General features: G+C 41.9%; 2 protein-coding genes and 1 long non-coding RNA gene across 7 annotated transcripts in view; 2 read left to right on the forward strand and 1 right to left on the reverse strand.

The window, feature by feature from the left end:
- Positions 1–226: 226 nt before the first annotated feature.
- On the forward strand, positions 227–11,550 carry MEIKIN (meiotic kinetochore factor). 4 transcript variants are annotated; one of them, XM_030229351.2, is made up of 14 exons: positions 227–520; positions 1,971–2,058; positions 2,280–2,358; positions 3,360–3,420; positions 4,049–4,198; positions 4,635–4,754; positions 5,011–5,050; positions 6,253–6,314; positions 7,101–7,195; positions 7,542–7,715; positions 8,052–8,132; positions 8,629–8,784; positions 9,071–9,194; positions 10,536–11,550. In XM_030229351.2, the coding sequence occupies exons 1-14, from the start codon at positions 346–348 to the stop codon at positions 10,580–10,582; spliced, it is 1,452 nt and encodes a 483-aa protein (XP_030085211.2). In that variant the 5' UTR covers positions 227–345; the 3' UTR covers positions 10,583–11,550. The 4 variants fall into 4 exon arrangements, with proteins under 4 accessions (XP_030085211.2, XP_030085212.2, XP_030085213.2 ...); XM_018915368.3 differs by lacking the exon at positions 227–520 and adding an exon at positions 552–705; XM_030229352.2 differs by lacking the exon at positions 8,052–8,132 and having other exon boundaries at positions 232–520.
- On the reverse strand, positions 712–14,440 carry LOC127060121 (uncharacterized). Its single transcript, XR_007778765.1, has 3 exons — positions 14,241–14,440; positions 13,991–14,110; positions 712–1,059 (listed from the first exon to the last, which is right to left on the reverse strand). It is a non-coding gene; the product is annotated as an uncharacterized LOC127060121 (long non-coding RNA).
- A 140-nt stretch (positions 14,441–14,580) lies between these two features.
- The window catches only part of FNIP1 (folliculin interacting protein 1), a 64,822-nt gene continuing 54,357 nt past the window's right edge, over positions 14,581–25,045 (forward strand). For both annotated transcript variants that reach the window (XM_009091364.4, XM_009091365.4), the window contains exon 1: positions 14,581–14,785. In XM_009091364.4, the coding sequence (XP_009089612.1) occupies positions 14,697–14,785 (89 nt within the window). In that variant the 5' untranslated portion in view covers positions 14,581–14,696. The remainder of the gene's footprint in view (positions 14,786–25,045) is intronic.

Genomic DNA, 25,045 nt, shown 5'->3' on the forward strand with positions numbered 1-25,045 from the left:
ATGCAATGAGATTCCTCCTCCCCATAACCTGAAGCTGAAACACGGGGTCGGAGCAGTACAGGGATTATCAGACACACACGATTTATTTACTCCATTTTCATGCGGGAGTTTTTCCCTGAGAGGACGGCGAGGCATATGCGGTCGGACAGGGCCCGGAGCCGCCGGAGCCGCTGAAAGTGTCCGGTGCCCCACGTGCCGCGTCCCTGCCCACAGCGGCTCCCTCACGAGGGCCGCTCCCTCAAACGGGGCGCTCGCGGCCGCCCCGCGCATGCGGGCTGGAGCCCCGCGGGGGCGGCGTCCCCGAAGAGGCCGCGGGTGGCGGACGCTGTAGCGGCCCGGGTTGCCATGGAGCGGGAGCGCCGGCTCCGCGCTCCCTGCGCCGGGAAGGCGCCGAGGAAGAAGCGCCGCTCGTCCCCTCTACCGGGAGCGGTCGCTCTCCCGGACAGCCGGGCCGGCGGCTTCCAGATGTGCCGGCGGCGCCTGTTCGCCAGCGCGGGGCCTCGCGGGCCCGAGCCCGCCTGTAAGCGCCTCTCCGGGGCGGCGGCGGGGCTTGGCGTGCAGGAGGCTGGGCCCGGACTGGCGGGAAAGGGTGGGGGGGAAAGGACCTGCGCTGTGCTTCGCGCGGTGTGTTCTCTTGGGAAAAGATGCTGGGCAGGGTCACGAGGCCAAGATTTTTACCAGCAGCGTCCTCGGTGGCTCCTAAAGGTTTGTTCCTCGCACAGGTACTCAGGGCAGCGGCTCCTCTGTGAGGCTGGGAGGTGATTTCTTCTTATCCATGTCCGTCACCTCTCGGAGAAAGCGGACCGCTCTTCTGGAAACAGGAGTGTTACTTCTATTTTAGCCGCTCGTTAGCGATAGGAAGGATTTTTCCTTCTGTGAAGTGCTTCCCCTCCATTTAATCGAGTTGGAAGGGAGCATCGAGAAATGACAAGACAAAAGCCTTACTTGCCTTGGAGAGAATTTGCTGGTTACCTTAAGAATTGCTTGAAGTCGTTACTCAAAAGGAGCTGCCTTGTCGTTGAACGCAGTGCAGCAGATACCAAGCTAAGCATTTGAGACCTGTTAAGAAAAAAATTCATTTCAAGGGAAGGGATGGAAAATAAGTGAAGCCTGACAGACTATGGGGAACCACCACCGTGGAAGGGCTTGACCGTGAGCTGATCTTGGTAATTTAAAAATTAAGCTTTGCTGTGAGAGGAAGAGTACAGCAAACACTTGCTATTGCCTTGTTCCTGCTCTGCTGGCTCCTGCTCTTCAATGTATTTAGTGCTCCTGTGCACAGGAGCGACCAGCTGCCTGGAGGTCTTGCATATGCTTGCAAAAAAAGAATGAAAAGGATGAATCCTGTCCATATATCATCCTGTCCTGAATTCCCAGGAAGCTTCAGCCTAAGGACTCTGTGTGGCCCTGGGGAAGTGCAGTGACTCAGACCCAAGTTTTATGACCCTTTGCAGTCATAGAAGTGTAACTCTAGAAAGTTTGACTGTCTCTAGCTCTTAGATAATGAAAGCAAAGCACAAAGCTAAATGACTCATAAAATTAGTTTTAGGATAACAAAATATGTCTCTGAAATTTGCTGGTTACTGATTAATTGTGTTGTTAACGTCATTTGGGATTATATACAGTGAGGACCAGTTAATGTAGAAATCCTTGATACTCCTAAGAAACACCATTTAAAACTGATTTGTACTCAAACTACTTTGAATCAAGGTAAAGGTTGCTTCCAAGGTGGTGGGTTTTTTTCCTTTTAATCAGCAGGTTTCTAAAACATGAGAAGTATTTCTTTAAGTCTGCTTTTAGTTTTTTCTTGATATACTGCTAAAGAAAGCAAATTCAGATTTTACATAGTTTGTGATAATAGGGTCAAAAAGTGTTTATGAGTGTAGAAGGTGGGAACAGTTAAATTAGAAATAATAATCTAAATTCTAATGTTGAAATTATTATTACTGACCTAAATATTTATTCTCTAGGCCTGAAGAAAAAGTTCAGTGGGAAAAACTTAGCAAAGATTAAAGAAAATGTTGAATATACTGAAGAGAGCTCCTCATGCAACCAAAGGTCAGCTAGAACTCATTCAAACTCACCATTGTTAAGACTTGCTAGTAAATTATATTGTTTGTTTTGTGAGATGGCAATTGGAGCAATGCAGTCTGAATTTTCAGTGCACTGATGTTTGTCAAATTATTTACTGTCACCCCATAAAGACATTTCGGAGTTGTTGCTTTTGTCTAAAGCAGTGTAGCTCTGTGATTGAACTTGGTTCTGTTCTTCAACTGCAGCAATCAAGTGACTGGAGACGAAACAATGGACTTCAAGATGAAAGAAGAGGAACCAGAAGAAAGCAGTGTGCCATTGAAGGTGAGAATGCTGTCTTGCTTTTTATCTACTAGTGATGGAGGATTAATCAGAGAAATGTGACACATTAAATTCTCGTATTCAGGTAAAATTTCCTATGAGTTATGTCTGTGTGAGCCCCGACATTTTTCAGGCTGAACTTGATCCTGTATTTTGGATTACATTTTATGTGTCTTTGGACAGAATAAAAGCTGCTGGAGCTACTGGTAGCATGAGAAAACATCAATACTAATTATCTTGGATGAGGCAAGGCTGTAGGATTGTGTTGTGTTGAAGAGATCTCAGTAGGTTGTGATTCCAGAGAATTGCTCACTTCTAGGTCAGGCACAGACCTTTGACACGTCACTGATGCTTTTTCTTGTTAAAACTGGAACAAAGTGATTGGAGGTGATGGTGCAGAAGTGTTACAGGACAGTTAATACTGCAGTGGCAAGAGAATAGTGAACCAGGTGTGTTTGAACTGAAATCTGCTGCAGCAAAGAGCACAGGTGATACTGGTATAAAACTATTTTTCTTAAATATGTTAGCTCTTCTGTAGAGTTTACCAATTATTTACATTTTCTACAAAATGCCTAGTTTTGTAGAATCTACTGCCTACACATTGTAGATGTTTGTATTTACAGAAATGGTGTAGGATTCTGAAATTCTGAGAGTGAGGTGTCTGAAAAAAAATAAAATCAAAAGACAGTGAAATTCATTACTCTACCTCTGTTGTGCCTAAGTTCAATTCATGTCAGTATGCATTCAGTGGCAGTCTCATTCAGCACAGATTGCAGGATCCAGTGGTGGGATATTTGTCATGAATTTTAGAGCTGTAAGTGTGCAGATTTGTTAATGTACATGAAAAATCCTGCTACAAATTACACTGTGAATAGCAGGCTTAAGTAGTGAAGTACCAGACAGTGAGTTTTCTCAGCATCTGCTAATGTAGGATGATATTTAAATGCCTTTCTGTGTCTACATTCAGTTTTCTTAGGTTGTTTGTATTGGTCTTTTAATTTTAGAATTCCAAAAAAATCAACTTTGAAAATAAAGGAAGTTTGAAAAATGCTGAAGTGACTTCCAGTGAGTATAATGGCTATACATTATATTATTAAGTATATTTAATACTGATAATAAACTAAATGTAAAATTCCTGATATAATTTTATTTATTTTAAAGTACTGGTCATGTACTGTGCTGTTGTTGTACAGGTTCTGACAGTGTGATATTAGAAAGTGCAGGTTCTGATACCACTGGCTGGACTTGTGCCTCACTGCAGCCTGTGGCTGGACTCACATGAATTGGTTGTAGGCAGCACAGACAGACCCACAGCACCTGAGACAGTCCTGAGCCCAGCCTGCTGCAAACCATATGATCTTGGTTTTATCAATGACACAACTAGTGTGGGAATGAGTTCTTCAGTTTTCTCAAACCTGCATTTCTAAAAGCTTGTGATGTATTTAAGGTTTGCCTTATTAGAGGCTATATTCTTCAGCTGTGTCTTGTGAGCCTTGGGCAAAGAAGGTATCTTCTCTTGGCTTATGGTAGTGTATGGAAATAAACAAAGGATGCCCTTTAACTGTATTATGACTTATTATATGATGAATGACAATATTTAGCTCATTACAGGAATGAAACTCAGATAAGGAAATCCTGATGGTTTGTACAAGATGACAGATTTTTTAGCCACATTTTTTGTCTCTTTCTCTAGGTACAGAAATTACTCTTCCCACAGGTGTTTCCACCTTTCTCATAGAGTGTTTAGATGAAGATTCAGCTCCAGATTTTAGCACTGCTAGCGACAGTCTGAAAACTTACTCATCCCCTGAAACGTTCAGAGATGATGATGATGATGATTTGGGTGAGACTTTTGGGTGACTTCTTTCAGTTTTACTTAATGTAGAAAATGTGGGGAGACTTTCTACAACAGAAAGACTAGAGGCCTCCCTTGGTGTGACTCACCAAGTCACATCTTTGCTATAAACCTGTGCTTAACATGGAATCAGTGTATCTGTCCTCTAATCTGGTGTGAATCAGGTCCTTATGTAATTTGAATCCTACTTTAAACCTAAAGTATTCACTGTTGACACAAGCTGTTTATTGGGAATGACCCAACAAATGTGTGTTCAGTCAAATTCCTTCCAAACTTTTCTGCAGCTGTTTGAGCCAAGACAGTGCTTTAATTTTGCTTTTTTAGTTCCTGTCCTGCAATTGTGATTGCTTTCAATTTGCTCACAAATTTTATAACTCAATGAATTTTAGCATAAGAAATCTGCACTTATATTTTTTATTTCCAGAAAGATGCAATTTTTACTCTGTGGACCTTGGCAAGTACAAGAACTCTACTCTCCTGGACTCCAGCAAAGCAGTGACCATTGATAAGATACCACAGATGTCAAATCTTTCAGCAATATTAGGTAATTCTTTTCTACAATACTTCAGGATATAAACATAAACAAATTTCACTTTGGTGTGAGAAACCTGTATAAAATATGTAATGATCATCTTGTGTAAGGTCTGTTAGCATAATGGAGAGCAGCTCCCTGCTAGTGGTTTGTGTTTGCTTTTAATATTGTGCTGTATAAGTTAATTTGCACTAAAATATTGTCTGGTCTAAGCTGGCATAGCTTTTTCATTTAAAGTTTAGCTTTCATGTTTTGGGGTTTTTTTTAGAACCTGTACCAGAGGATTTTCCAGACCGACGCACTAAAAGGTAATGGCTACAGCAGATTCTGATGCACCCAAATGTTCAGACTTTTCTCTTTTGAGAGGTATTTAAAAGACAGGCCAGTACAAATAAGCCTCTGCTCATGCAGACACTTCTGTGGAGTTTCAGCTACCTGTGTCCTCACTAACTTTGATATTGGTGGAATTTGAAACTGGTCAGGGAAGAGTTTGCCTTATAGATTTCTAGTTTGGCCTTGCAGCTGTAGGGAAGTCAGTGTAAGAGAACTCAGTGAAGGATTTTATGGAAGGAGATGGCATTTATTTACAAAATCCCTAAATAAGTTGCTTTTATGCAATTGCACTAATTCTGTCAGATGTCATTCAGTCACAGCAAGAGGGGTGTGCTCAGGTGGGCTGGCCAGGCCTGTCTGTGCAGTAGAGTGGGAAGGGTACCTGTTGTCAAGTCTTCATTAAGTCTGACGTTCTGTGCTTGCCCAGAGAAAAATCCGGTTTTGGGCAGGTCTTTTATGTTCTTTAGGAATCAAGTGGAGCAGCCTTTGCTTTGGAATCCTGCTGACTTTATACTATAATCTTGGGCCAGGTTACTGCCTGTTTATAGTGTTTCTTTACTCAGAATGTGTGTGTGTGTGCTGTGCTGGCACCCTGTTGTTGGGTGTTGGGTGTTGGGTGCTGGGTTTCCTCTGACAAGTTGTCTGTGGTGAAGTTTTATCACAGGGAAGGGTCTTCTATGCTTGGCTTTCTCACAGAGATGCCTTCAGGTACTGACATAAAACCCTGAGGAACATGAGTGTTTTTCTGGGAACAGCATAATTTCTTTTAACCCTTGTGCTTCTCCTTCCAGTCTTGTATTTTCAGACATTTTCATTCATAACACATATCAATCTTACTGTTACAGATCTCAACACAATTGATTATGAATTTTCTTGGAAACCTAATTTCCCTTGCATCCTCCTTAAATGTGTTCTGTCCTAGAATGCTGAAGTGCTGAGTATTTAGTGAATATTCTGTGGGTCTTGAATTGCAACAGTCCTCAGAATAGGTGTGTGACTTGATAAACTATCAAATAACTGTAAAGGGTGATCAAGCAACTCCTTAACAATATTTTTTAAAATAAGATTTATCCCGTTTCACTCAACCTATATTTTCCTAGGATTTTTTTATTAATAGGTTTTTTTAATGTTAATGTTCATTCAAAATAGTAGTTCTTTTCTTTTTCTCCTCTTCTAGAAAGAGACGATCAAGTTGCTATAACAGTTCTTCAGCATTAAGCATTTCAGCTACGCTGGCAGGTAAAACATGACCTGAAGCAGTTGTACTAGCTGTGAGAACAGAATATTCTACCCAAACTTAAATGGTTGCACAGTATGTAAACCAGGCTTCTACTATGCCATTTGTCTTCCAGCACAGACTAAACTCAGTTGTGTCTAGAAGGGAAAGTGTAAATTGAAAAATTGTCCCAGCAAATAAGACTTTGTTCTAATTAATGTGTTAGGAGAAGAAAACAAAAACAACCAACCAACTAAAGTCTCAGACCCTGCATTTTTCCATTTAATCATCCATGATGCTCAGTGAAAATTGACATTTCTTATTTACCTTACCCAGGAGAACAACTGTTTGTGTCATGCTCTTTATTTGAGCTTATTTCATGTCAGCTTCACAAATGCATTGAGTCCCTGATGTAACTGCAGTTCTGATCTGTGACCCATACAATTCTGTCTGCAGCCCAGGTACCACATAATTTCCTCCTGCTTAATTTGGAGGGTAATAGCATCAGAAGTTGCCACTGGTAAAGACTGCTGTGATTATGTGGGTCTCTGGTCCCACAGTATTTACCCAGCTGTAAATAGCCAGGTGAACATTTTAATAAGCAGCCTTGTGTACAGAATGGGAGAGGAGTAAAGCAGTCCCCTGATGGTGGGGAGAAGGAGACAAGGATTATATTGGAGGGAAGAATTGTGTTTACAGGAGTGGCTTCGGAATTATTCCTCTTTAAAAACCATCCTGTAAGACATGGGGTGAGTAGCTGTAGCAGTCTTTGTCTCAAAGTTAATTAACGTGTTGGAAATCTGTCACAGGAAAAAAACTCTGTAAAATAACAGCTGCAAGAGAGAGAACTCCAGACCTAAAAAGTGGTATGCGCTGTTCTTCACCATTAGGACCGGAAAGCAAGGTGAAAGATTCTTAATAAATCAGCAAGGTTGTAGCACAAATGACTTCCTCCTTGTATGGGTAGAAAACTCCACCTAGAGGAATAGTAGTTCCTGCTACACTTGTAAAGTGGTGTTTGCAGCCAGGGCAGAGTGAAGATGTAGCTTGCCTCTCCCTCGAGAGAGAGCAGTAATCATGATGTCCCCAGGCTCACTGTTTTTCAGACTGGCTGTGTCAGTGGTACTGAAATGGGTTGTGTAGAGCTTGGCTATGATAGGGGGACACTTTTTTTAGTGGCTATACCAGGTTTTTTACCAGGCTATAGAGATTCACTTTGTAACACAAAATGTATTTGTTTTACTATTTAGTATGATAATCAAGCAGCTAAAGCCAAAAGGCTGAAGAAAAAAGAAAGCAGTTTTAATCCCTTTGAAGAACGTTCATCATCATTTAGGCAGCTTGATGCCCCAGAAAACACGTCAGCCCGATCAAAGGGGTTGACAGCAGAAGTTCTGCCAACCAAACCCACAGATGCTGTGGTGGTAAGTGTTCCCATTGTACCCAACTGATTAACACTGGCATGGAATAGAAATGGGAGTTGTGAATCTTGACTGAAGTTACAATTAAATAGGAGAAGTGGCAGGAAGTGCCACATCTGAAATGTCTGAATTGCAGTAAACTAATTTTTTGTCTTAATTTTGGAGAGCATAAGACCAAAAAATAACCCTGAATTACAGGAATTCAGTACTTAAAACTGAAGAACTAGTAGTAATTCTAAATGGAGTTCTTAAAGTATTGTGTACTAGGAGAATACTGTAAGAGTAATAATAAACAACAAAGCCTTCGAAACTGATACTGAGTTCTTTGTTTTTGTTTAGCAAATGACTTCCACCATGCTAATCATGGAGGAAAATAAAGTGCTAAAAAATCCTGGTAATGCTCAGCCTCTAGAGCTAGATGTGAGTGCATACCTGATTTTTTTTTTTTTTAAATTGTTAAAACCAAGAAATCATTCCTTGTGGCACATTCCATTTTTGCCTATATTTATGTTATAGTGCAAATTGCGCAACAAAGTGATAATTTTGGACACTTAAAAACCCAAACAATCCAAGCTTGGATTTTTTTTTTCATATTTTTACAAATGCAATGTAAAACCAGCACTGGTATCCTTATTTACATAAACTCTTTGATTCAAAATTGCTATTTAAATACCAGTTTCAATTCTTTGGCTATACAGGTAGTACAGTACTGCCACTTGTCTCTTCACACTTGAGCAAGTGCATACTAGATTAATAAATAGGGAACATCAGAGTCTTGGTGAATCCCTAAAAAATTTTTATTTAAGCAATAGAGTATCTTCTGCATGAGCCAACAAGCATTAGCCAATCTGAATTGTTGTCTGATATTTAACTGGGCAGTTATTCCTGTATATTTTGTATTTTGATGGAACTGTAGCTTAGCCTGTCGCCAGTGTGTAAAGCCTCACCTGGGGAAGACCTGTTCCTGAATACCACAGGTCCGTTTGTTAACTCAGAAGAAATTGTTCCTGCATCTCTGAGCTCAGAAAAAGAAATGATTCCTCAAAGTCCAGAAGAAAAAAATATTTTAAAGGTTCTGATTTTATTCCACTTCTTAAATCCAGTTTTGTCATGCTAATTTCTACTGTACTGTGTATTTAATCCTTACAGTATCAAAACTGCTAAAGAGAATATTTAAAGCTTTGAAGCTTTCTATCACCCTTTCCAATAGCATGTTGAGTGTACACAAGTAGTCTTAAATGTTTCCTAGTGACATGCTTGAAATCTGCATGTAATCTCTGAATTCCCTAGAAGAAAGCTAAAAGAACATTTCTTCAGTGGGAATAGTTGTGTGAATGAAATGTCATTAATCTTTTCAGCCTCTGTGTGACAGACGAGAGATCTGCTCCATTGTTAGAATGTCACCAGAGCTGAGGCCTTCCCAGCTGCTTCAAGTTCCAGTTAACTCCAAAAAGTTCTGCCTTCCCAAAAGACTGCCTGAAGGTAAAGTGGTATAGACTTGGTTCTATTCTCCTGTATATGTAGTACATATTGTATATATATATACTGCGCAGGTGCTGCCTGGTTAGTTGAGTGTTTAAGGGTTGTTGGGCTTTTTCTTTAAGTCTGAATATTTGGAAAAATCATAAGGCTAAAAAGAGGGGAAGATGCAGAAAACTTCAACTCTCTAGCTTAATAGTGTTCTTGTGCAACAGTACTTTATTAAAATTGCATTAATGTTTTCTCCTCCAAGCATCTTTAACATAGGAATTAATACAATCATGGGCTACTTCAGAATAAGGGCCTTCCTATTATTCTGTGCTTTATTTCTAGGTAGAGTAAGCCTGAGTTGAACTTTGGTATTCACCACCACCCCTCCACCAAAGTAATTCAAGTTATCAGTAATATTTTTCTTCAAAAATTACCAGTTTCTCATAAGGTTTCTGTTCTTTTTTCCTGTGACCCTTAACATAGGGAAAGCTCCTTTATTCACTTCCTTGGTTTTTGTTGAACAAAAATGAGAACTGTGAACAAAACTGTCTCATCACTTAACACAGAGCTAAAAGCCTCTCCCTTTCCCATCTCTCATGAAGTTTCTCGGTGTGCCACTGGATGGCACGTGTCTTCCAAAGTTTAAAGTAATTCTTCTCCAAGTTTCCTGCAAGTTGTTTGTCATTTATTCTGGTTTAATTCAATACTGCCACACTTTATACTTCTTAATGCGGCAGCTTTCAAAAATACTGAATACACAAAAATATTCATTTACACTCTCTTAGGTTTAAATGTCTTCCTACTTTATTACCAGTTATATGCAGCACCTAGAATGCAGGGAAGTGCTTGTAAGTGTGTGTGTATGTATTAATTATGTATTAATTAATGACACTCATCTGACGCTTCTGTACAGATCAAAGAACTGGGACTGTGCTAGCTCATGTGCCCAGGCCAGTTGTGGTAATACAGAACACAGGTTGTACTTGGTGGGCAAGTGAATCAGAAATCAGCAAGTAGTGCTGTCAGAAAAAAAGTTTCGTTTTCTTACTCCTTTTCTAGAGGGTGTCAGGAATTAGACCCCACTGTGGTGGGGGTTTTCTGATGGATGTTTTATTCTCTGCTCAAGGAGTCTTTCAGATGATGCTGGTATCCATTAGGAATGTACATATACTCAAAATCATTGTTCTCTTCTCACTGGTAAATGAGACCTGCAAGATCCAGATTTTTCCAGACAAATGCTAGCATTGGATATATCTAGTGAACATCTGAACAGCTGGTCAGATAATTGAGCTTTCTTTTACATGTGAGAATATACCACTTTATTGATAATTATCACTTTTTTTTTTCTCCCAGATACTATAACAAGTACCAAAATTTGGGACTACTGTAAACAGAGATGAGATTTTTGGCTCTCAAGAGGAGTTAACAGAAGAAATGACCATCTTGCTGCTGTGACAGGGTGGTAAAACAGAACTCCTAAGTAGTTAATAATGGTTGTATGCTGTTTGAAATTTGTAAATTTCAAAGTAGTAAATAATGGTTGTACGCTGTTTGAAATAATATTACATGTTTCAGTAAGCTAGTAAATTCTCAAATACTTTATAATAAATTATTTTGTACAGCAGCTAGATCCTGTTTTGGGCATTATTCTGTAAGGATTCCATAAAGATGATTCTTCAGTTTGTTTAGATTTTTAAAAAGTTTGACTGAAGAACAGCAGACCAATTCCTTTAATAGAATTACTTTTGGCTCTCTCTCTGCCAAGATTTGTAGTTTTTTCTAGCTGCATTAGCATCTAAAGATGGGACCTCTGTTTAAGTGTTAACATTGACTGTGAAGGTAACTGCATGTCCTGGGAGTGGCCATGAAAGCATTCATGTACTCTTGGAGACCCAGAAGTCAATAGTATGCCACCAATAAACTCCTTGAATGCTTAGGTCTTCAGAACTTTGGAGGTACAGAACTGTGAGTTCTGCTGTAATTTGATTTCTGATCATGACTACAGGTCATCTTCACCCCATCATCACTGAGAATTGGCTCTTAATGATCAGCACTGTCACCATTCTGGGCACATCCACTGCCCAGCCACTGCCATCTCAGAGTCCTTCTTGCTTCGACTCAGGTATTTTGTAATATCACATCTCTCAGTCATTGTTTCTTCTAGTGGCTTCAGACTTAGAGAAAGTAAATGCCTTACATGAACACAATGGTGGGAAGAACCCTTTTATATCTAAACTGTTTGAAGAGATGGATATTGACATTCTGGATTTTCAGGTTACTGCTCACACTGTACCCACATAAGTTGAATTCCCAGCGCTTCCAGTTCAGGTTGTGGATTGTTAATTAATAAATGTTGTTCTTAATGTGCTGAATGTCTCAGAAAACACTGTCAAGAACAAATTTTTTCCACTTGAATTCATTGCATTAAAGTAATTTGGACCCCTAGAGTGTTCTCACTACAATATCCTTTACTCAGACTTTATCTGGACAAAAAGGAAATTTTTCAGTGTTTAAAAATGCTAGTATGGCTTTCAAAAGTCCAAGTTTGTTTCCCAGTGTTATCACCCTGGAAAATAGTTCTCTATTTCCTAAAAGAGCATTAAAACAAGACATACAAAATCCATAACTGTAGTTTGACTGCATTTGAAAATACCTGTAAAAGTTCAAACCCTGATCTTTTCCCTATTGCTCTGGGGTAGAAGGAAGTGCAAATAATTGCTGCTGCATTAGTCTGTGAACAAGTATTATATAAACATTCTGAATGGCTCAAGGTTAAAAATTATGCCATTAAGCTATTTTTCTTTTAAGCATTACTAGAACAAGTTCTGCCAATAAATCCTTGGAGTCCTGTCGGGTATGCTTCTAATTATCAATATCCTTGTTCTTGCAAACACTAAGTCACTAGTAATTATGCAAGAATCTAGAGCCCCTAGAAGACAGAGGTGAGCTCCTTGCTGTAGCTTTAAGCAAAATTGAAAATTACATATTTAGTAAGTTTATTTGACTAATCATCATAATGCTTATGATGATTATTCAAGTAAAGGATGGTCCACAATAAAGATATGTTTATCGTAAGGGTATTCTGGAAGTCATAGGAAAAAACACTTATTTTGCCCCAGGCCATTTGTTAGTGTTACACAAAGAGACTTATATTGGCAAACTAATTGGAAAGTACAAGAGAGGAAAACATGGTCTGTAACTGTGGAATTGGCTGTAGCAGCCTGAATATTGCTGGGGTTTGTCTTTGTTTTTCTTGATGTGATGAGGCTGTCTAGGAGGACAAATATCATGAACCACAATCTCTTGTCCTTCCCTTCAGTTATGAAAGCACTGCTTCTTATCATCTTTTGTCTGACTCTTAGAGAAAGTGTAATTAATTACCAGGCCAGCTCTTTGCCCCAGGGAAGGAAATTCATTTTGAGGCTTCAACAATCCCTACTCTTGTTCTGCTGTTCTCAAAGGAAAGGCATTTTCCCATAGTTTGGTTTTCAGCTGAAAAATTACTACATAAAATTTCATTCAGAGTGGAAACTGGCTCTTCCATATTGGTAGATAAAGGTTATGGGTCATGGCCAGTTAATGGGTAGGACTGAGGAGGTTATTTGTGCAGTGATTCAGGAGAAGAATCTGTTCAGTGTCACCAGGGCTGCTCTGTCACATCCCAGACATGATGAAGTCTTAATGGCTTGAATGGAATTGCTTCCAGCGAGTCAGTCCATGCAAGAACTCTGATAATCCTTTATCAGCAGGAATTGTGCATGGCAGATGCATGTTGAGTAAATGTATTGTACATAAATCTGTAAGAGGTTTTTCATTAACACTGTTCAGTTATTCTTTGTTATCTGAAGTGCACTTTTAGGAGACTTTGACTCCAAGTACTCAGAGATGGTGGGAAATGTGTCTTGTACAGGAGCACTACAAGGGTACATGTACAGCTCACTGGAGGGTAAAGCCCTACATGAAAATGGTTCTGGTTTGGTTCATAAACTTCAGACACAGAAGAGATGTCTGGGGTCCAGATCAAAATATGCTGAATGTACATGTAAGTTCACTTATATTTAAAGGGACTCCATCAGCTTGAATTGCAATGCACTTGAACTTAGCTAAATCTTCATTGCTTTAAGTTGTGACACTACTGAAAGCTGAGTTACACACTCTGGCCAAAATTCTATCATTTTGTTTTGTTCCCTAAGGACGTTTTATCTTTGAGACTGTATTTATGTGCTCCCCTTGAAGCCAGGAGGCTTCCACATGGTGAAAGGATGTAAAGATTGGTCATGTGTAAATGTGTGGCAGCCACGTGTGTCTTCTGTACAGAACAAGGGGGAAATTATGCATCTAAACATTAATTCCTGTTTTGTGTCAGAATTGCCTACAGCTTCTGGTAGGTGGCAAACGAAGTTCCTACAGATGGGTGATTGTGAAGAATCATTCTGTAGATACATTACACATGTGCTAAATTATGCCTTAAAAACAATAATGCTTAATTTAATCTTACATCATACGTTGTTTTAGTTTAATTCCATTTTCCAGGGAAAGCAGATGAGTCAGTCAGTTTTGTCAGTCCTTAATTAAACTTCCTAGCAGGGTTGTATCTGAACAGTGAGACATTGAAGGAGACTGCTGTTACCAGTGTTTCTATTTCACTTAGGTATTACTAATAAAGAGTTTTGTAAAAAGGCATGGATCTTTTTGATTTTGAAAAAACTATCACACAGGGTTTTTTTATTATTTTGAATTTGTTTTGGAGTCAGTTGCTGGGCTTTATGTCCTAAATATTTTTTTTGTGGATGGATTTTTTTTTTTACCTGTAATGATAGCTTCCTCTGCCATCAACTACACGCGTTCCACCTTCCCTGTAGGTTTTACCTCCAGTGCATCTGAGCTGAGCTGTTCTGCTACAGCAGTGGGAGAAGTGCTTCTTGTACCTGGAAAGAGAGCGGGAAGGAGCTGGGTTTTTCGAGGTTTGGGGCAAAAGACCTTTGTCTGGTACACCCCTGCTGGGTCCCGAGGGCGCTGGGTACAGCCACGGGAAGGATCTGATGCCTCGATCGTGACCTCTTCTCGCCTTCCTGGGCCTCCTGCCTTTAACTTCCGTCCGAAGAAGGAAAACACAACAGCGGCGCGTTATCGCCTCCCCCGGGGCATTCCTCGGCCCTGCCCCCGGCTGGGGGCACACGCACACGCTGCGGCCGGAGGAGCGTGAAAGGCCGAGGCGGGTGAAAGGGAGCAACTCCGAATTCCTCCCAGGCTCGGCTCTTCCCGCGGGCTCTGCGGGGCTCCGCTGTTCACTTGGGGCCGCCCCACGGGGCCTGCCCCGCCTGCCGGCCGGCCCCCGCTCCCTGCGTCCCTCCCCTCGCTCCCTCCTCCCCTCCTGGCAGCGCCGGGTGACTAATTTCTGTCATATGACTGTGACACCGAATGGAGCGGGGCGGGCGGAACTAGCCGCGGCGAAGGGACGGCGCTGCACGGAGCCCAGCGCCTCGGCGGCGGGGGCAGCGGCAGCGCCCCAAAATGCCGCCCACCCTCTTCCAGAAGCTCTTCAACAAGAAGCACGGCCTGATCTCCCCGGCCAGGGACGCCCGCGACGACTGTGTCTTCAGGTAACCGGGACGGGGTCGCGCTCCTCCCATACCCCAAACTTCTGCTCCGAGTTCCTCGCTCCCTCCGCCGCCCGGAGGACGCGGGGGCTGGCAGACCCTTCCCTGCCCCATCGGCAGCTCCTCGGCGACGTGTCCCGCTCCCCCCAGCCCCGGGGGATCGGTCCCCCGTCCTCCGCGGGAGCCCCGGGGCCGCCCCGGCCGGGCCCCTCCGGCGGGCGCGGGGCGGGAGCCCCCCGGGACCGCCACGTCGGGGCCGCTGCGGTGCCTCCGCTCGGCTGCCTCCCCACCGGGGCCGCCGCTCCCAGCGCCGGGCCGTGCCTCGCCCCCGGCCCGCGGCTGCCTCCCCTTCCCCGGCGTGTATGAGGCCCCGCTCCTCGCGGGCCCCTCCGGGGATGCTGCGGGCCGGGGGAGGGCGACAGGCGGGCAGGTCCCCAGGGAGCAGCCCCAGGAACGGGGAGAAAACGTGAAGTTTTAGCGAAGAGAGGACTGGGGCTTGTAGCGAAATTCGTCATGCTCTGACCGCAGCAGCAGCAGCACTGGAGCGGCCGAGCGGGGCCAAGCTCAGCGCGGGGAGCAGGGCAGGGGCCCCAGGGCAGCCCGAGGGGCCGGGGGGGCTCGCACGGGCAGGGCCGGGGCCGGTGGGCCGGGGCGGGCAGAGGCTGCGTTCGGTGCTCTGCGGGGCCCGGGGCTTCCCCGGGCTGGTTTGCTTGGAAACAGGTAGCTTTTGTGCTGTTCCACGCGTGAATAATGGTCAGGCTCGAAAGCGATGCCGTGTCTGCGTCCTGGCAAAGAGAGAACCTTCGCTATCGTTTTAAAGTGCGGTTTGCTACCTGGATGGAAATAAAATCTGCTTCATTAGTAAGAGTTACGGGCTTCTTAAAGCACTTCTAACAGTGTGGTGAAGCTCTCTCCCACTCGCTGCCTTGAAATTCACTGCCTACAAATGATCGGCCCTTGGGTTCCTCTGTAAAGGGACATCTCTGACTGATGGGCTTAATTTTCTGTGGTGGGATACTCCTTTTAGCTGCAGTATTTAGCAGTTTAAGTGGATAACAGTGTATCTGCAGTTATCTAAGCATAAGGTTTTTCAAAATACATTGATTGGACTGTATGAGCCCTCAAGAAGTCAAGACATGCTCCTGGACATTATCTGGAGCTCACAAAACTTTTGAAGACACTGATCCGTAACTGCTTTCACACCTCTCTGATACTCACTGTGGAATGAGTCCTTTTTTTTAAATGATCTTTTCTAAGAAACAAAATGTTTTAATGATGTCAATGTCATCTTATTTTCCAAATCCTCTGGAAAATGGATGATATAATAATACTGGACCAGAGCCCTTGGTGAGGAGGGGAAGGGGTACTAGGACTGCTCTGTATTGTTGTCATGCCTTTTGCCCTGCCTTGTGATGGGTTTGTCTAGAGACTGGTGGTTCAGACAACAGCTGCAGTGCAGACCTGGGGCAGAAATGTGGGAATCACACTCGTGTTGAAAGGAGGAGAGTGAGTACTGTGCTTTCCTCGTCACCTGTATCATTCTGTGCCAAACTGGGTCTGAAACTGATAGTGCTGTTTCACTTTGTGATAAGAATTGTCAACTGGTAACTGGTGAATTTGCAGTTGGGTTTTTTTTTTTTTGGTGGACCCACAGGTAAAAATTTGCAGGGAAAGGCTGATGAGGCTCTGGGGAGGGCGGGAGATCCAGCTCTGACTTAGGAGAGCCAGGTAGTATTTTTGAAGATTAATACAGATGCTCTCTAGGCACATTACCTGATGGCTGCATTCATTTTCCAAGTGAGGCTAAGTTTATAGCTAAGATCACAACTTGTCAGGATAATCAATTCCTGGTGAAACTTTCAGATAATACACAAAGTAAGGACTGATATTTATGACAGCTGAATCTTTGGAGACTGGAAATAAGCACTTCTGACTGTTGCTGGTTCCAGCGAACCTGCATGCAACAACCTCATCAATTCCATTGGGACAAGGTGATGTTTTATGGATTGATACATTATATCTGTTTACAGTCTAAATAACAGAGCATTTCCCAGATATTCTGAGCACTGTTATTTCTGTCTGTCTTCACTTTGAAAACACAGGTATCTATCTGTGTAGAACAACCATCAAAATGCATAAATTCTCTTACTATATTTTGTGAATAATATGTATTTGGAGAGAAGAGCCCAATTACTCTGGCAATGACATTATTACGGCAGAACATTTAAGGATGATTTTGCCAATTTTTTTTATTTTTTTTTACTATCAATATATTTTACATTTCCATCAGGCTTATTGTGAAAATTCACCATTTCTATTTATCTGACCTTACACTGTTTACAAAATAACATTTTTCAGGGGAAACGTTTGGTTTAGTTGTTGATTTGTTTGTGGTGGGCTTTAAATTTTTTTCCTTTTTTTTTTTTAATTTTTTAAAATTTCCTGCCTAGAATCTTTCTCTGTGCTGTGGGTGTGTGAAATTTTGTGAGCCTTAGTCTAGCCAAACTCTGTAAAACCCTTTGGGACTAGGTGCTGGAGAAGTTAAGAGGTTTAGTAATGGGAACAGTAAGGTAGCAACTGTAAAATATCTGCTGAGGTGCCAGTTTGCCATGTATATAATTTTTTAATATATATATATATGCAGTTTATTTTACAGAAGAAACTTTAGGAAGTCACCGTAGATCCACTGCTTGTTAGTTTTTTAGCTCTTCCATTTAATTCAGGGCAATTTGGCCCTCAGACTGAAATCTCTTGCTACAGCTTGACATTCACATGGTGAGCAAGAATATTCAAATTTTAGTGGTAAAATCTGTTTACAAGAAACACAGAAACACCTGCAAGTATTCCAGAAGGAAAAAATTAAGCCCTTATATTCCAAGATGTAGAGTACCTGCTGTCTACTGCAAATAATACTCATGTGAGTGGATTTTCCCTGAGGGTAATTCTTACTATAAATAGGATCTCTTGGCCATATTGTAGCATCTGGCACAGACTGCTGCTGGTGACAGGAGAGCTCAGCCCAGGTTCGGGCTGTTACAGTTATTAGGAAAATAAAATTTCAGGTAATCAGTTTTCTAGAATTTTATGATCAAAGCATTCCTTTTGTAAAAATACATAAAGGTGTTCACATGAGCTGTAAGCTGTATGTATCTAAAATGAAGATACACTTTAAAATAGTAAATAAATGAACCCTGCTCCAGTAAGATGGAAATAATCTTACAAAAACTTCCTTAAATTAAGCAGAAGAAGCCATGCATTTCTGCTGTATATTATATAGGCACACAAAACATTCCACTGCACGTTTACATTACTGACTGCTATAGACAGTGATTTCATCTGCTTTGTCTTTCCTGGCTTTCCAGGGATCCACTTCAGCCCTCCAGAGAAAAGGAAGCTGGTAAGTCACTGAAAACTCAACCAGCTTTTTGTTCTTCAGGATGGGCTCAGTAGATTGAGCCCAAAGCTCAGTAAATTACCAAGAGGGCTGAGGCTTTATATCCTTGTCAGGATGTGTGGGCAGTATTTCCAATGGTAAATACAGCTGCAAGGACTGCAGCTGGGTTTCTGCAGGAGAGTGTGCTGGGATCCTGATTGGATTTGGGGCACTGTTAGCATGTGGCAGAGAGAGAGGGATTGGCTTGTAACACTGAGCTAAGGGTCTTGTTGGGGCTCCATGTAGGAGGGAGCTCAGTGGGGATTTTTTCCACCTCATGTGTAAAGTTCAAATACTTGTTCCCTTCTGTCTCTAGACATCCAGCCTGCCTAGCTCGAGGATAGAGGGATTATTAATCAGGAGTTCTTTTTACACTGCAACTCAATAAAAGCTTCAGTGTCTCTTTTTTTATTTTAATCTAGGGAACTCTAAAGAACCATCTCACCCCGAGGGGCATTCCACTGATGTTTGCAAACTCTGTTTTGCTCTTGTTAAAGCACCTGTTGTAGAGGTACAGCTGTGTGGAGATTGTTCAAGCTTGACAGAACCCCTTCCAGTTTCAGGTCTTACCAATGGTGTGGGGTGTCTTTGGGTACATTCTTCCTTCAGGGCTTTGCTTTGGTTATCTAGGTATTTTTGAGAAGGAGTGCTGTTTTTCAAGCTGGGAGATACAGGAATAAAGAATTTTAAAAGTTCTTTAGGATAGAGAAAGCCATTTTTTGTTGTCCTGAATATGTGCTTTCTTGGGGTCTTCTAGTAATATGTGCTGCTCCTTTATTGAGAGAATAGTTTGCCAGGTTCCTGAGATAGGACTGGCCTCAGGCTGACTGCAAAGTAGCCTGAAATCTGTCTAGGCAAGCATTCCCCATCAGCCCAGACTCTTTCTGTTCTCTGTGGCAGTGACTTTAAATGGTATCCTGAGATTTGTTTCCTTTCACATAATTTTTGGCAGTGGCATTCATCAAGGGAATTACAATAAACCTAGAGTTGTAAATGGGTAGCTTGATACAAAGATGCTTCATGAGCCAGTTCTTCTGCAGAGCTATTGTTCTCGCACAGTAAAACTGTACGTGCTTTCTTACAAAAGCATAATTGCTTCTTGAACCAGAGGCTAATTTCTTGAAAAAAGTGCAAAGAGACTCAGAGACTTTTATTAATGTGTAGCCAGAGACTACTGCAGCTTTTTAAAGTGGAGGCTGGAGTACAGTGAAGGAGGAACATGAAAGTTGTCTTAATATTGGTATTTCCAGTCAAAAGTTTTACCCAGAGAACTTCTTTCTCAGGAGCAGGTAGCTTTGTGTACAACTTGGCTGAGCCCAGGAAAGCAGATCTCTTGCCAAATTGTGTCAGTTCTTGGGAGCAACACAACCAGCAAATTCCTGATCCTAGGAGTTCTGCACAAGGCTTTTTAAAGTTGTTCCTCAGCAGTGCATCAGGCCAGCCTGACTAAAACCTGTTGTTAATGAAACAGCATGTTTTGATGTTTGTTCATTTCTGGCATTCTGCGAGGTTTTTTGTCAATATTTGTAAAACTCCTGGAATTTCACCACCTCAAAGTCTTTGTTCCAAAAGAGCATTAGCTGGACCTCATTTTGTAATAGATCCAGCTTTTTATCTTTTCCAGTTATCAGATGAATTTAAAAAGCTTTCCTGCCATGATTTTTAAGACTACTTGAATTCTTAACCATCTCCAATGTTACTGTGCTTTTATTGAGCTAATTCTGCCCTTTAATGTCCTTTTAGGTTTTGCTTTTTTATCGAAATCCATCTCTTCTGTAATCTCTGGAAGAGTATGGCTTTGGCTTTTTGGTTGCATTCATTAGTTTGAGTGCACCAAGTTTTAATAAATACTTCACTTTGATTTATGTACCGTTTTCTCTATGCTATGATGACTTTGGCTTGTGTTTTGAAATATATTATTGTTTTCTAAAGTACTTCTTTTCGCCAAAATCTGTTTTGCATTTCCTGTCATGTAAGTTTTTATGTACCTTCCAGTGCTTAAAGTCAATTTTCATCTTGGAAACAGAGACATACAAACGACAAGATTCCACTGAGCACCTCTGGATCTTGGAGATAGTTTTGTTAATTTCTTCTGAAAGATCCACTCTGCAAGCCTTCCTTGCCACCATTCTGTAGGTCTCTCAATGCTTCTCCAGGTGGGAGTGTGATGCCCCTAAAACACCCAGCATGTCCTTGAAAATTAGGTGCTGGCTCTGAATAAAGCAATGCCGCAAGCTGGGTCTGTACAGTGACTGAAGGAGCTGATAATCAGAGGGTTGGCAGTCCATCCAGTGATTATTTACTTATATCATCATCAGATCTGAAGGAATTAACTTGGATTGATGTTCCCAGCATGCTAGGTGCATGTGAGCGCAGAGAAAAATGAAATAATTTGAAAACTGTTGGGGTGCCTGTGTCTGCCTGGCTTCGTGCCTTGGAAAGTTTTTCCCTGCCCTGGTGGGACCTCTGCCTAGCCCTTGCTTCACCTTGGCTTCATCCCATCACCAGTGGAATGGGGAACAGGAATGGTGGAGTGAAAAAGCCTCTGCTCGTTTTTTCTCTCATTTGTTAGAAGGAGGTAAAGCACATTAAAAAAGTAGCTAACAGGTGAAGGGTCACCCTTATTGCCTTTCCTCCTGGCATATGCTGTGGTGGCTGGGAAAACTCGTGGTGTCTTGAGAATTTGGCATCACGAGGCCGCCCTGCCTGTCCTGGCCATCACGAGGTCAGCACTGTCAGCGCGCACTCGGCTTCCTCCCAGCCTGTCGCTTCCTCCCTGTGGGATGGCCTGCCTTGTCTGGGGATAGCTGCAGTCTCCTGCCTCCCTGAGCAGCCCTTGGAACAGTCACTTTCTTGGTTCCCCTTCCTGCATTTCAACTCCTTCCTCTAAATTAGAAATCTCTCAGGAGAGGTTGGGGTGGGTGAATCATGTACATATAGATATACATGAGTGGAAGTGCCTCACACTTGGGTTACACTGGCAAGTGCTGTAAGAAGGTGTTTCTACAAACCCTTGGGTTCTGTTTCTTCACTCTCCTACTCCAGGTGAGGTCACGAGGCATGAGGATGTACCAAGAGCATGGGGTGTATGTACCTGCTTGTGCACTGTGATGTCTTCTCCTCTTCTGAAACAATTCCACCATTTGTTTTCAGGTGGCTGAGGGTGTGTTTACGTGTCTCATGTTCCAAACCTTGCTGGCTTGGGATGATTAGCCCATCTGGTTGATTGATAGATTGTCCTTGTATTTTCAAAGGGCCTTATCCCTTGCTCTGTGTATGCTCTGTTATGCTTCGAGTTAGCGTATGCTCATGGTGACAGCTTGGATGAATCCAAGCTTCTGTTCTGGAATAAACTGGACCAGTGTGACTTGGAGCCTGCAACTTGTTTTGTAATTTTGGCTGAATGCTCTAGGTGACCACTTCAGCAGTGTGTTTTACAAGGGGAAGCTAATGCATGCAGTGGTTTCATGCTCAGTGGTTGTGTTCCCTCCCAGTGCTACATCTGGAGCTGGATGTCTGCAGGATCACATGTTTGTGAGTAATGTTAGGAAAAATGCAAAGCTCAGTTGCAGCACTGAATCCACAGTGTGGTTGTGCTGTGCTTCCAGAATCAGCCAAGAGCAGAATTTGTCTCTGAGTGCTTGAAACATTTTGCATTTGTGGTGTTAGACAGAGAACCCTAATCTGTAAAATATCTGCTGGAGAAAAAAAGTTATGCCCATTAAAAACAGGAAATAATTTTATTAATCAGTAATCAGTTAGCTAATGCACTGGCTGTTCCACCTTACAGTGAGTATTAGCAGAATTCATATATGGGAAATATTCAAATATGGGAAATATATTTGCACAAAATTCATGTGATTCTTTTGTGCCTAAGGAATGTGACCATAAGCACTATGTTCAATCATTAATTTCTAACAATACCTGCCCAATACACACAATACAATTATGTTCTGCTTCACAGACATGTGAGTGGTTATTATGTAGTCTTTGTATTGAAAAGGATTTATTTATTTTTACAACAATGCATGGTTAACAATGTTGCTTAGTGCTCAACTGAAGCTTTTACTTGTTGATTCTGCACATTTGCCTAAACAATCTTTTTCTTCTCTGAAACTGATAGCTTCTGGAGATACTATTATTCAGAACACAATGCATTGCAGAGAAACTTGTTCAAACCTGTGAATTGCAGCATTAGATACTCCATGAACTACATATGGAGTATTAACAGTGCATGTATGGGAGATGCATCTGCAAGTAAAATGTCCTTGTAATAAAGTTTTTTGCCTTTTCTAATTTCATAGCTCTTACCAAGCAATTAGGCCTTTGGACTTACACAGTTTAACTGTATGTAAAAAATTTTTAACAGTCTTGTCTGATGCTTTTATGTTGATAATCAGGGTATCTTCCAGCTCTTGTATATTATCTGTCTTTGGAACTTTGGCCTTGAAGGAACCCATGTTATACAGGTGGAGGATTCTGCATTGGTGCCAGTGTCAGTAGCAGCAATCCTGGCTGTAGGTACCCCTGCCCACATCAACAGCCCAATGGTGCCCTGTGGTTGGCTCTACCCAAGTGTGGATCTGCAACAGCCCCTGCTGACAGCAGTGAGCTTCTGGCATGGGAGTGATCCATCATACAGCACTGATCCTGCTCTATTTCTCCAGGATAGTTCCACAACATCCCATAGTTTTTTTGTCTAAAATGAGTAAAATGCATCACAGAAACAGTCACATTTCCTTTACTCTGGGCATTGATCATGCCCTGCACATTCATGGTGTTCATGCCCCTCCAGATCTGTGTGTGCCTCACTCTCAGCACCTTCAAATGTTTTTTTTCTCCTTTCTCCAGCTAAAATGTCAGCAAAACATAAAATTTGTAATAGTACCAGAAACCTTCTACTCTTTCGGTTGTGTGATATAGAGCTGGGAAGAAACAGGAGCCAAATTACAGTTTTCTTCCATCTGTTTTAGTTGATAAATGAAGAAGCTTTGAATGCAGTTCAGCACTGACTTTAGATCCTGGCCTTGTGCCTGTTTAAGCCATAGCAGTATCTTCACCACAGTTCTTGTGTCATTTCCCATTCAAAGAGGGAGAAGGTAAATAGTCTGAGCATTGCCCAAAGGAACTGTTACTTTGCTAGATGCCTTCTTATTTTGTTTTATTTTAGCCTCAGGAGCTGTGGAGATGGTGGTTCACACATTGCAGTGCTTGGCCTTGCACTCCCCTCAGTAATTTCTAAACCTTTTGATTGATTTCTGTCGTGTCTGGTGGAGAATGTGAGAACAGCAGTTTGAGTGAGTTGAGATTGTCTAATTTCAATGAAAATGCTGTGGCTGCTGTTGGGTGTCTCCTGCCTGCGAGGACCTGTGCAGCTCTGAGCTGGCTGCACTTTGTCCATTCCAGTTTCCAATGGCTGTGTCCTGGGGACAGCCAGAGTATGGGCATGTTGGAGGAAGACAGGAGTCATGTGCTTCCATAGTTTGCCCTGCATAGTTTGCAGGGAACAGCTGTAGTGTGACCTCAAGAAAGGCCAGCCCTGGACTACTGTGGATACCAGAATATCAAAACGTCTGTTCTCGAAATTATTTTGTTTTCTGATGAGTATTAAAGTACACACTGCCTGCTACATACCCAGGTTTCTCTTGTCTCATGCATGTCCAAAGTTAAAATCAGACTTCTCAAGCCTGTGTGCTCAGCACTTAGTTTGTCATGTTTGTGGGTAATTGTGGAAGACTCCAGTTGGGCAGAAGGAAGCACATCACGTGTGAGCAGTTCAGTGGGAAATGAATGAGATTCTTGTCGAGTATTTTTGCACTCTACCTGCTCTGCCCCCGTGAAGCCTTACCTAGAAAATGTTCTTGCCATTTGGAGAGTTGGCTGAATGCTTTGTTTACTCCTTTTTATGAAACTTGATACCAGAAATTTGTAGTGAAAAACTGTGTTAGTTCAGGTGTTAATGAAGAATGGGTGCAGATGATAAGCTGTGTGGTTGGCTGTGCAGGGAACAGGCTGTGGAACTTGGGGGGAGCATGTGCTCCTTCTCAGAAGCTTGTTCTAGTTGAATGACATTATCTGAACATCTGAGAAGCTGCTAGGGAAGAAGTCTGCCAGAATTTTCTTGTTCCTACAGGAAAAATAACAGCATTACCCCTTAAGACAGAGTTAAAGAAATGCCTCAAATGTCAGGACAGTGAATTGGCTTACAGTACTGTGTTTCTATTTAAAGGCAGCCCAAACTGACATAGAACTTAAATAGTCAGACAGAAAAAAGTGGTTGGTTTTTTCAGTACTTAAACGTATTTCAGCTGCTGTGAGTTACTGGAAATTACTCTACTTGCTCAGTAGAAAAGGAAATTGTTCTACTGACAGCATGGAGTACTAAGAAACTCTGAAAAGGAGCATGATGGTTCTTAACTGGGTATATTTACTGGTCATACAAGAGATGCTAATCATGAACTGCTGACCTCTTTTTTTTTTTTTTTTTTTTTTTTCCCAAAACAGACATAATTAAAAAGTGTAGAAGTAAAAAAAAAAAAAAAAAACCAACTTTAACTTCTTTTGAGACTATAACAGATAAGCAAAAATATCACTTTGTAATAAGACTAATTTATTTCACTTTCTTTAAATTTAGTATTTTTTTTTTCCCATAGTATCTTTTCTGCAGTTATCAGCAAATGAATAATTTTGGTTAGCCTGAACATGTAGCTACTTTAAAATGTGTCATCAGATTTTCTTTTTCAATTGAAGCATGCTCAGAAACTGCTAGGTAGCTTATGTTTGTGGTTTTTTGTAAGGTTTTTTCTCACATTAGGGTCAGGAGATAAGAC

Source organism: Serinus canaria, chromosome 13 (genome assembly GCF_022539315.1).
Source record: "Serinus canaria isolate serCan28SL12 chromosome 13, serCan2020, whole genome shotgun sequence".
NCBI lineage: Eukaryota > Metazoa > Chordata > Aves > Passeriformes > Fringillidae > Serinus > Serinus canaria.

Excerpts from the sequence above, each read along its gene's own strand:
- MEIKIN (XM_030229351.2), top strand. The coding sequence starts at position 346 with ATGGAGCGGGAGCGCCGGCTCCGCGCTCCCTGCGCCGGGAAGGCGCCG. Across the intron at positions 521-1,970 it reads TCGCGGGCCCGAGCCCGCCT|GCCTGAAGAAAAAGTTCAGT; the intron begins GTAAGCGCCTCT and ends TTTATTCTCTAG. Across the intron at positions 9,195-10,535 it reads TCCCAAAAGACTGCCTGAAG|ATACTATAACAAGTACCAAA; the intron begins GTAAAGTGGTAT and ends TTTTTCTCCCAG.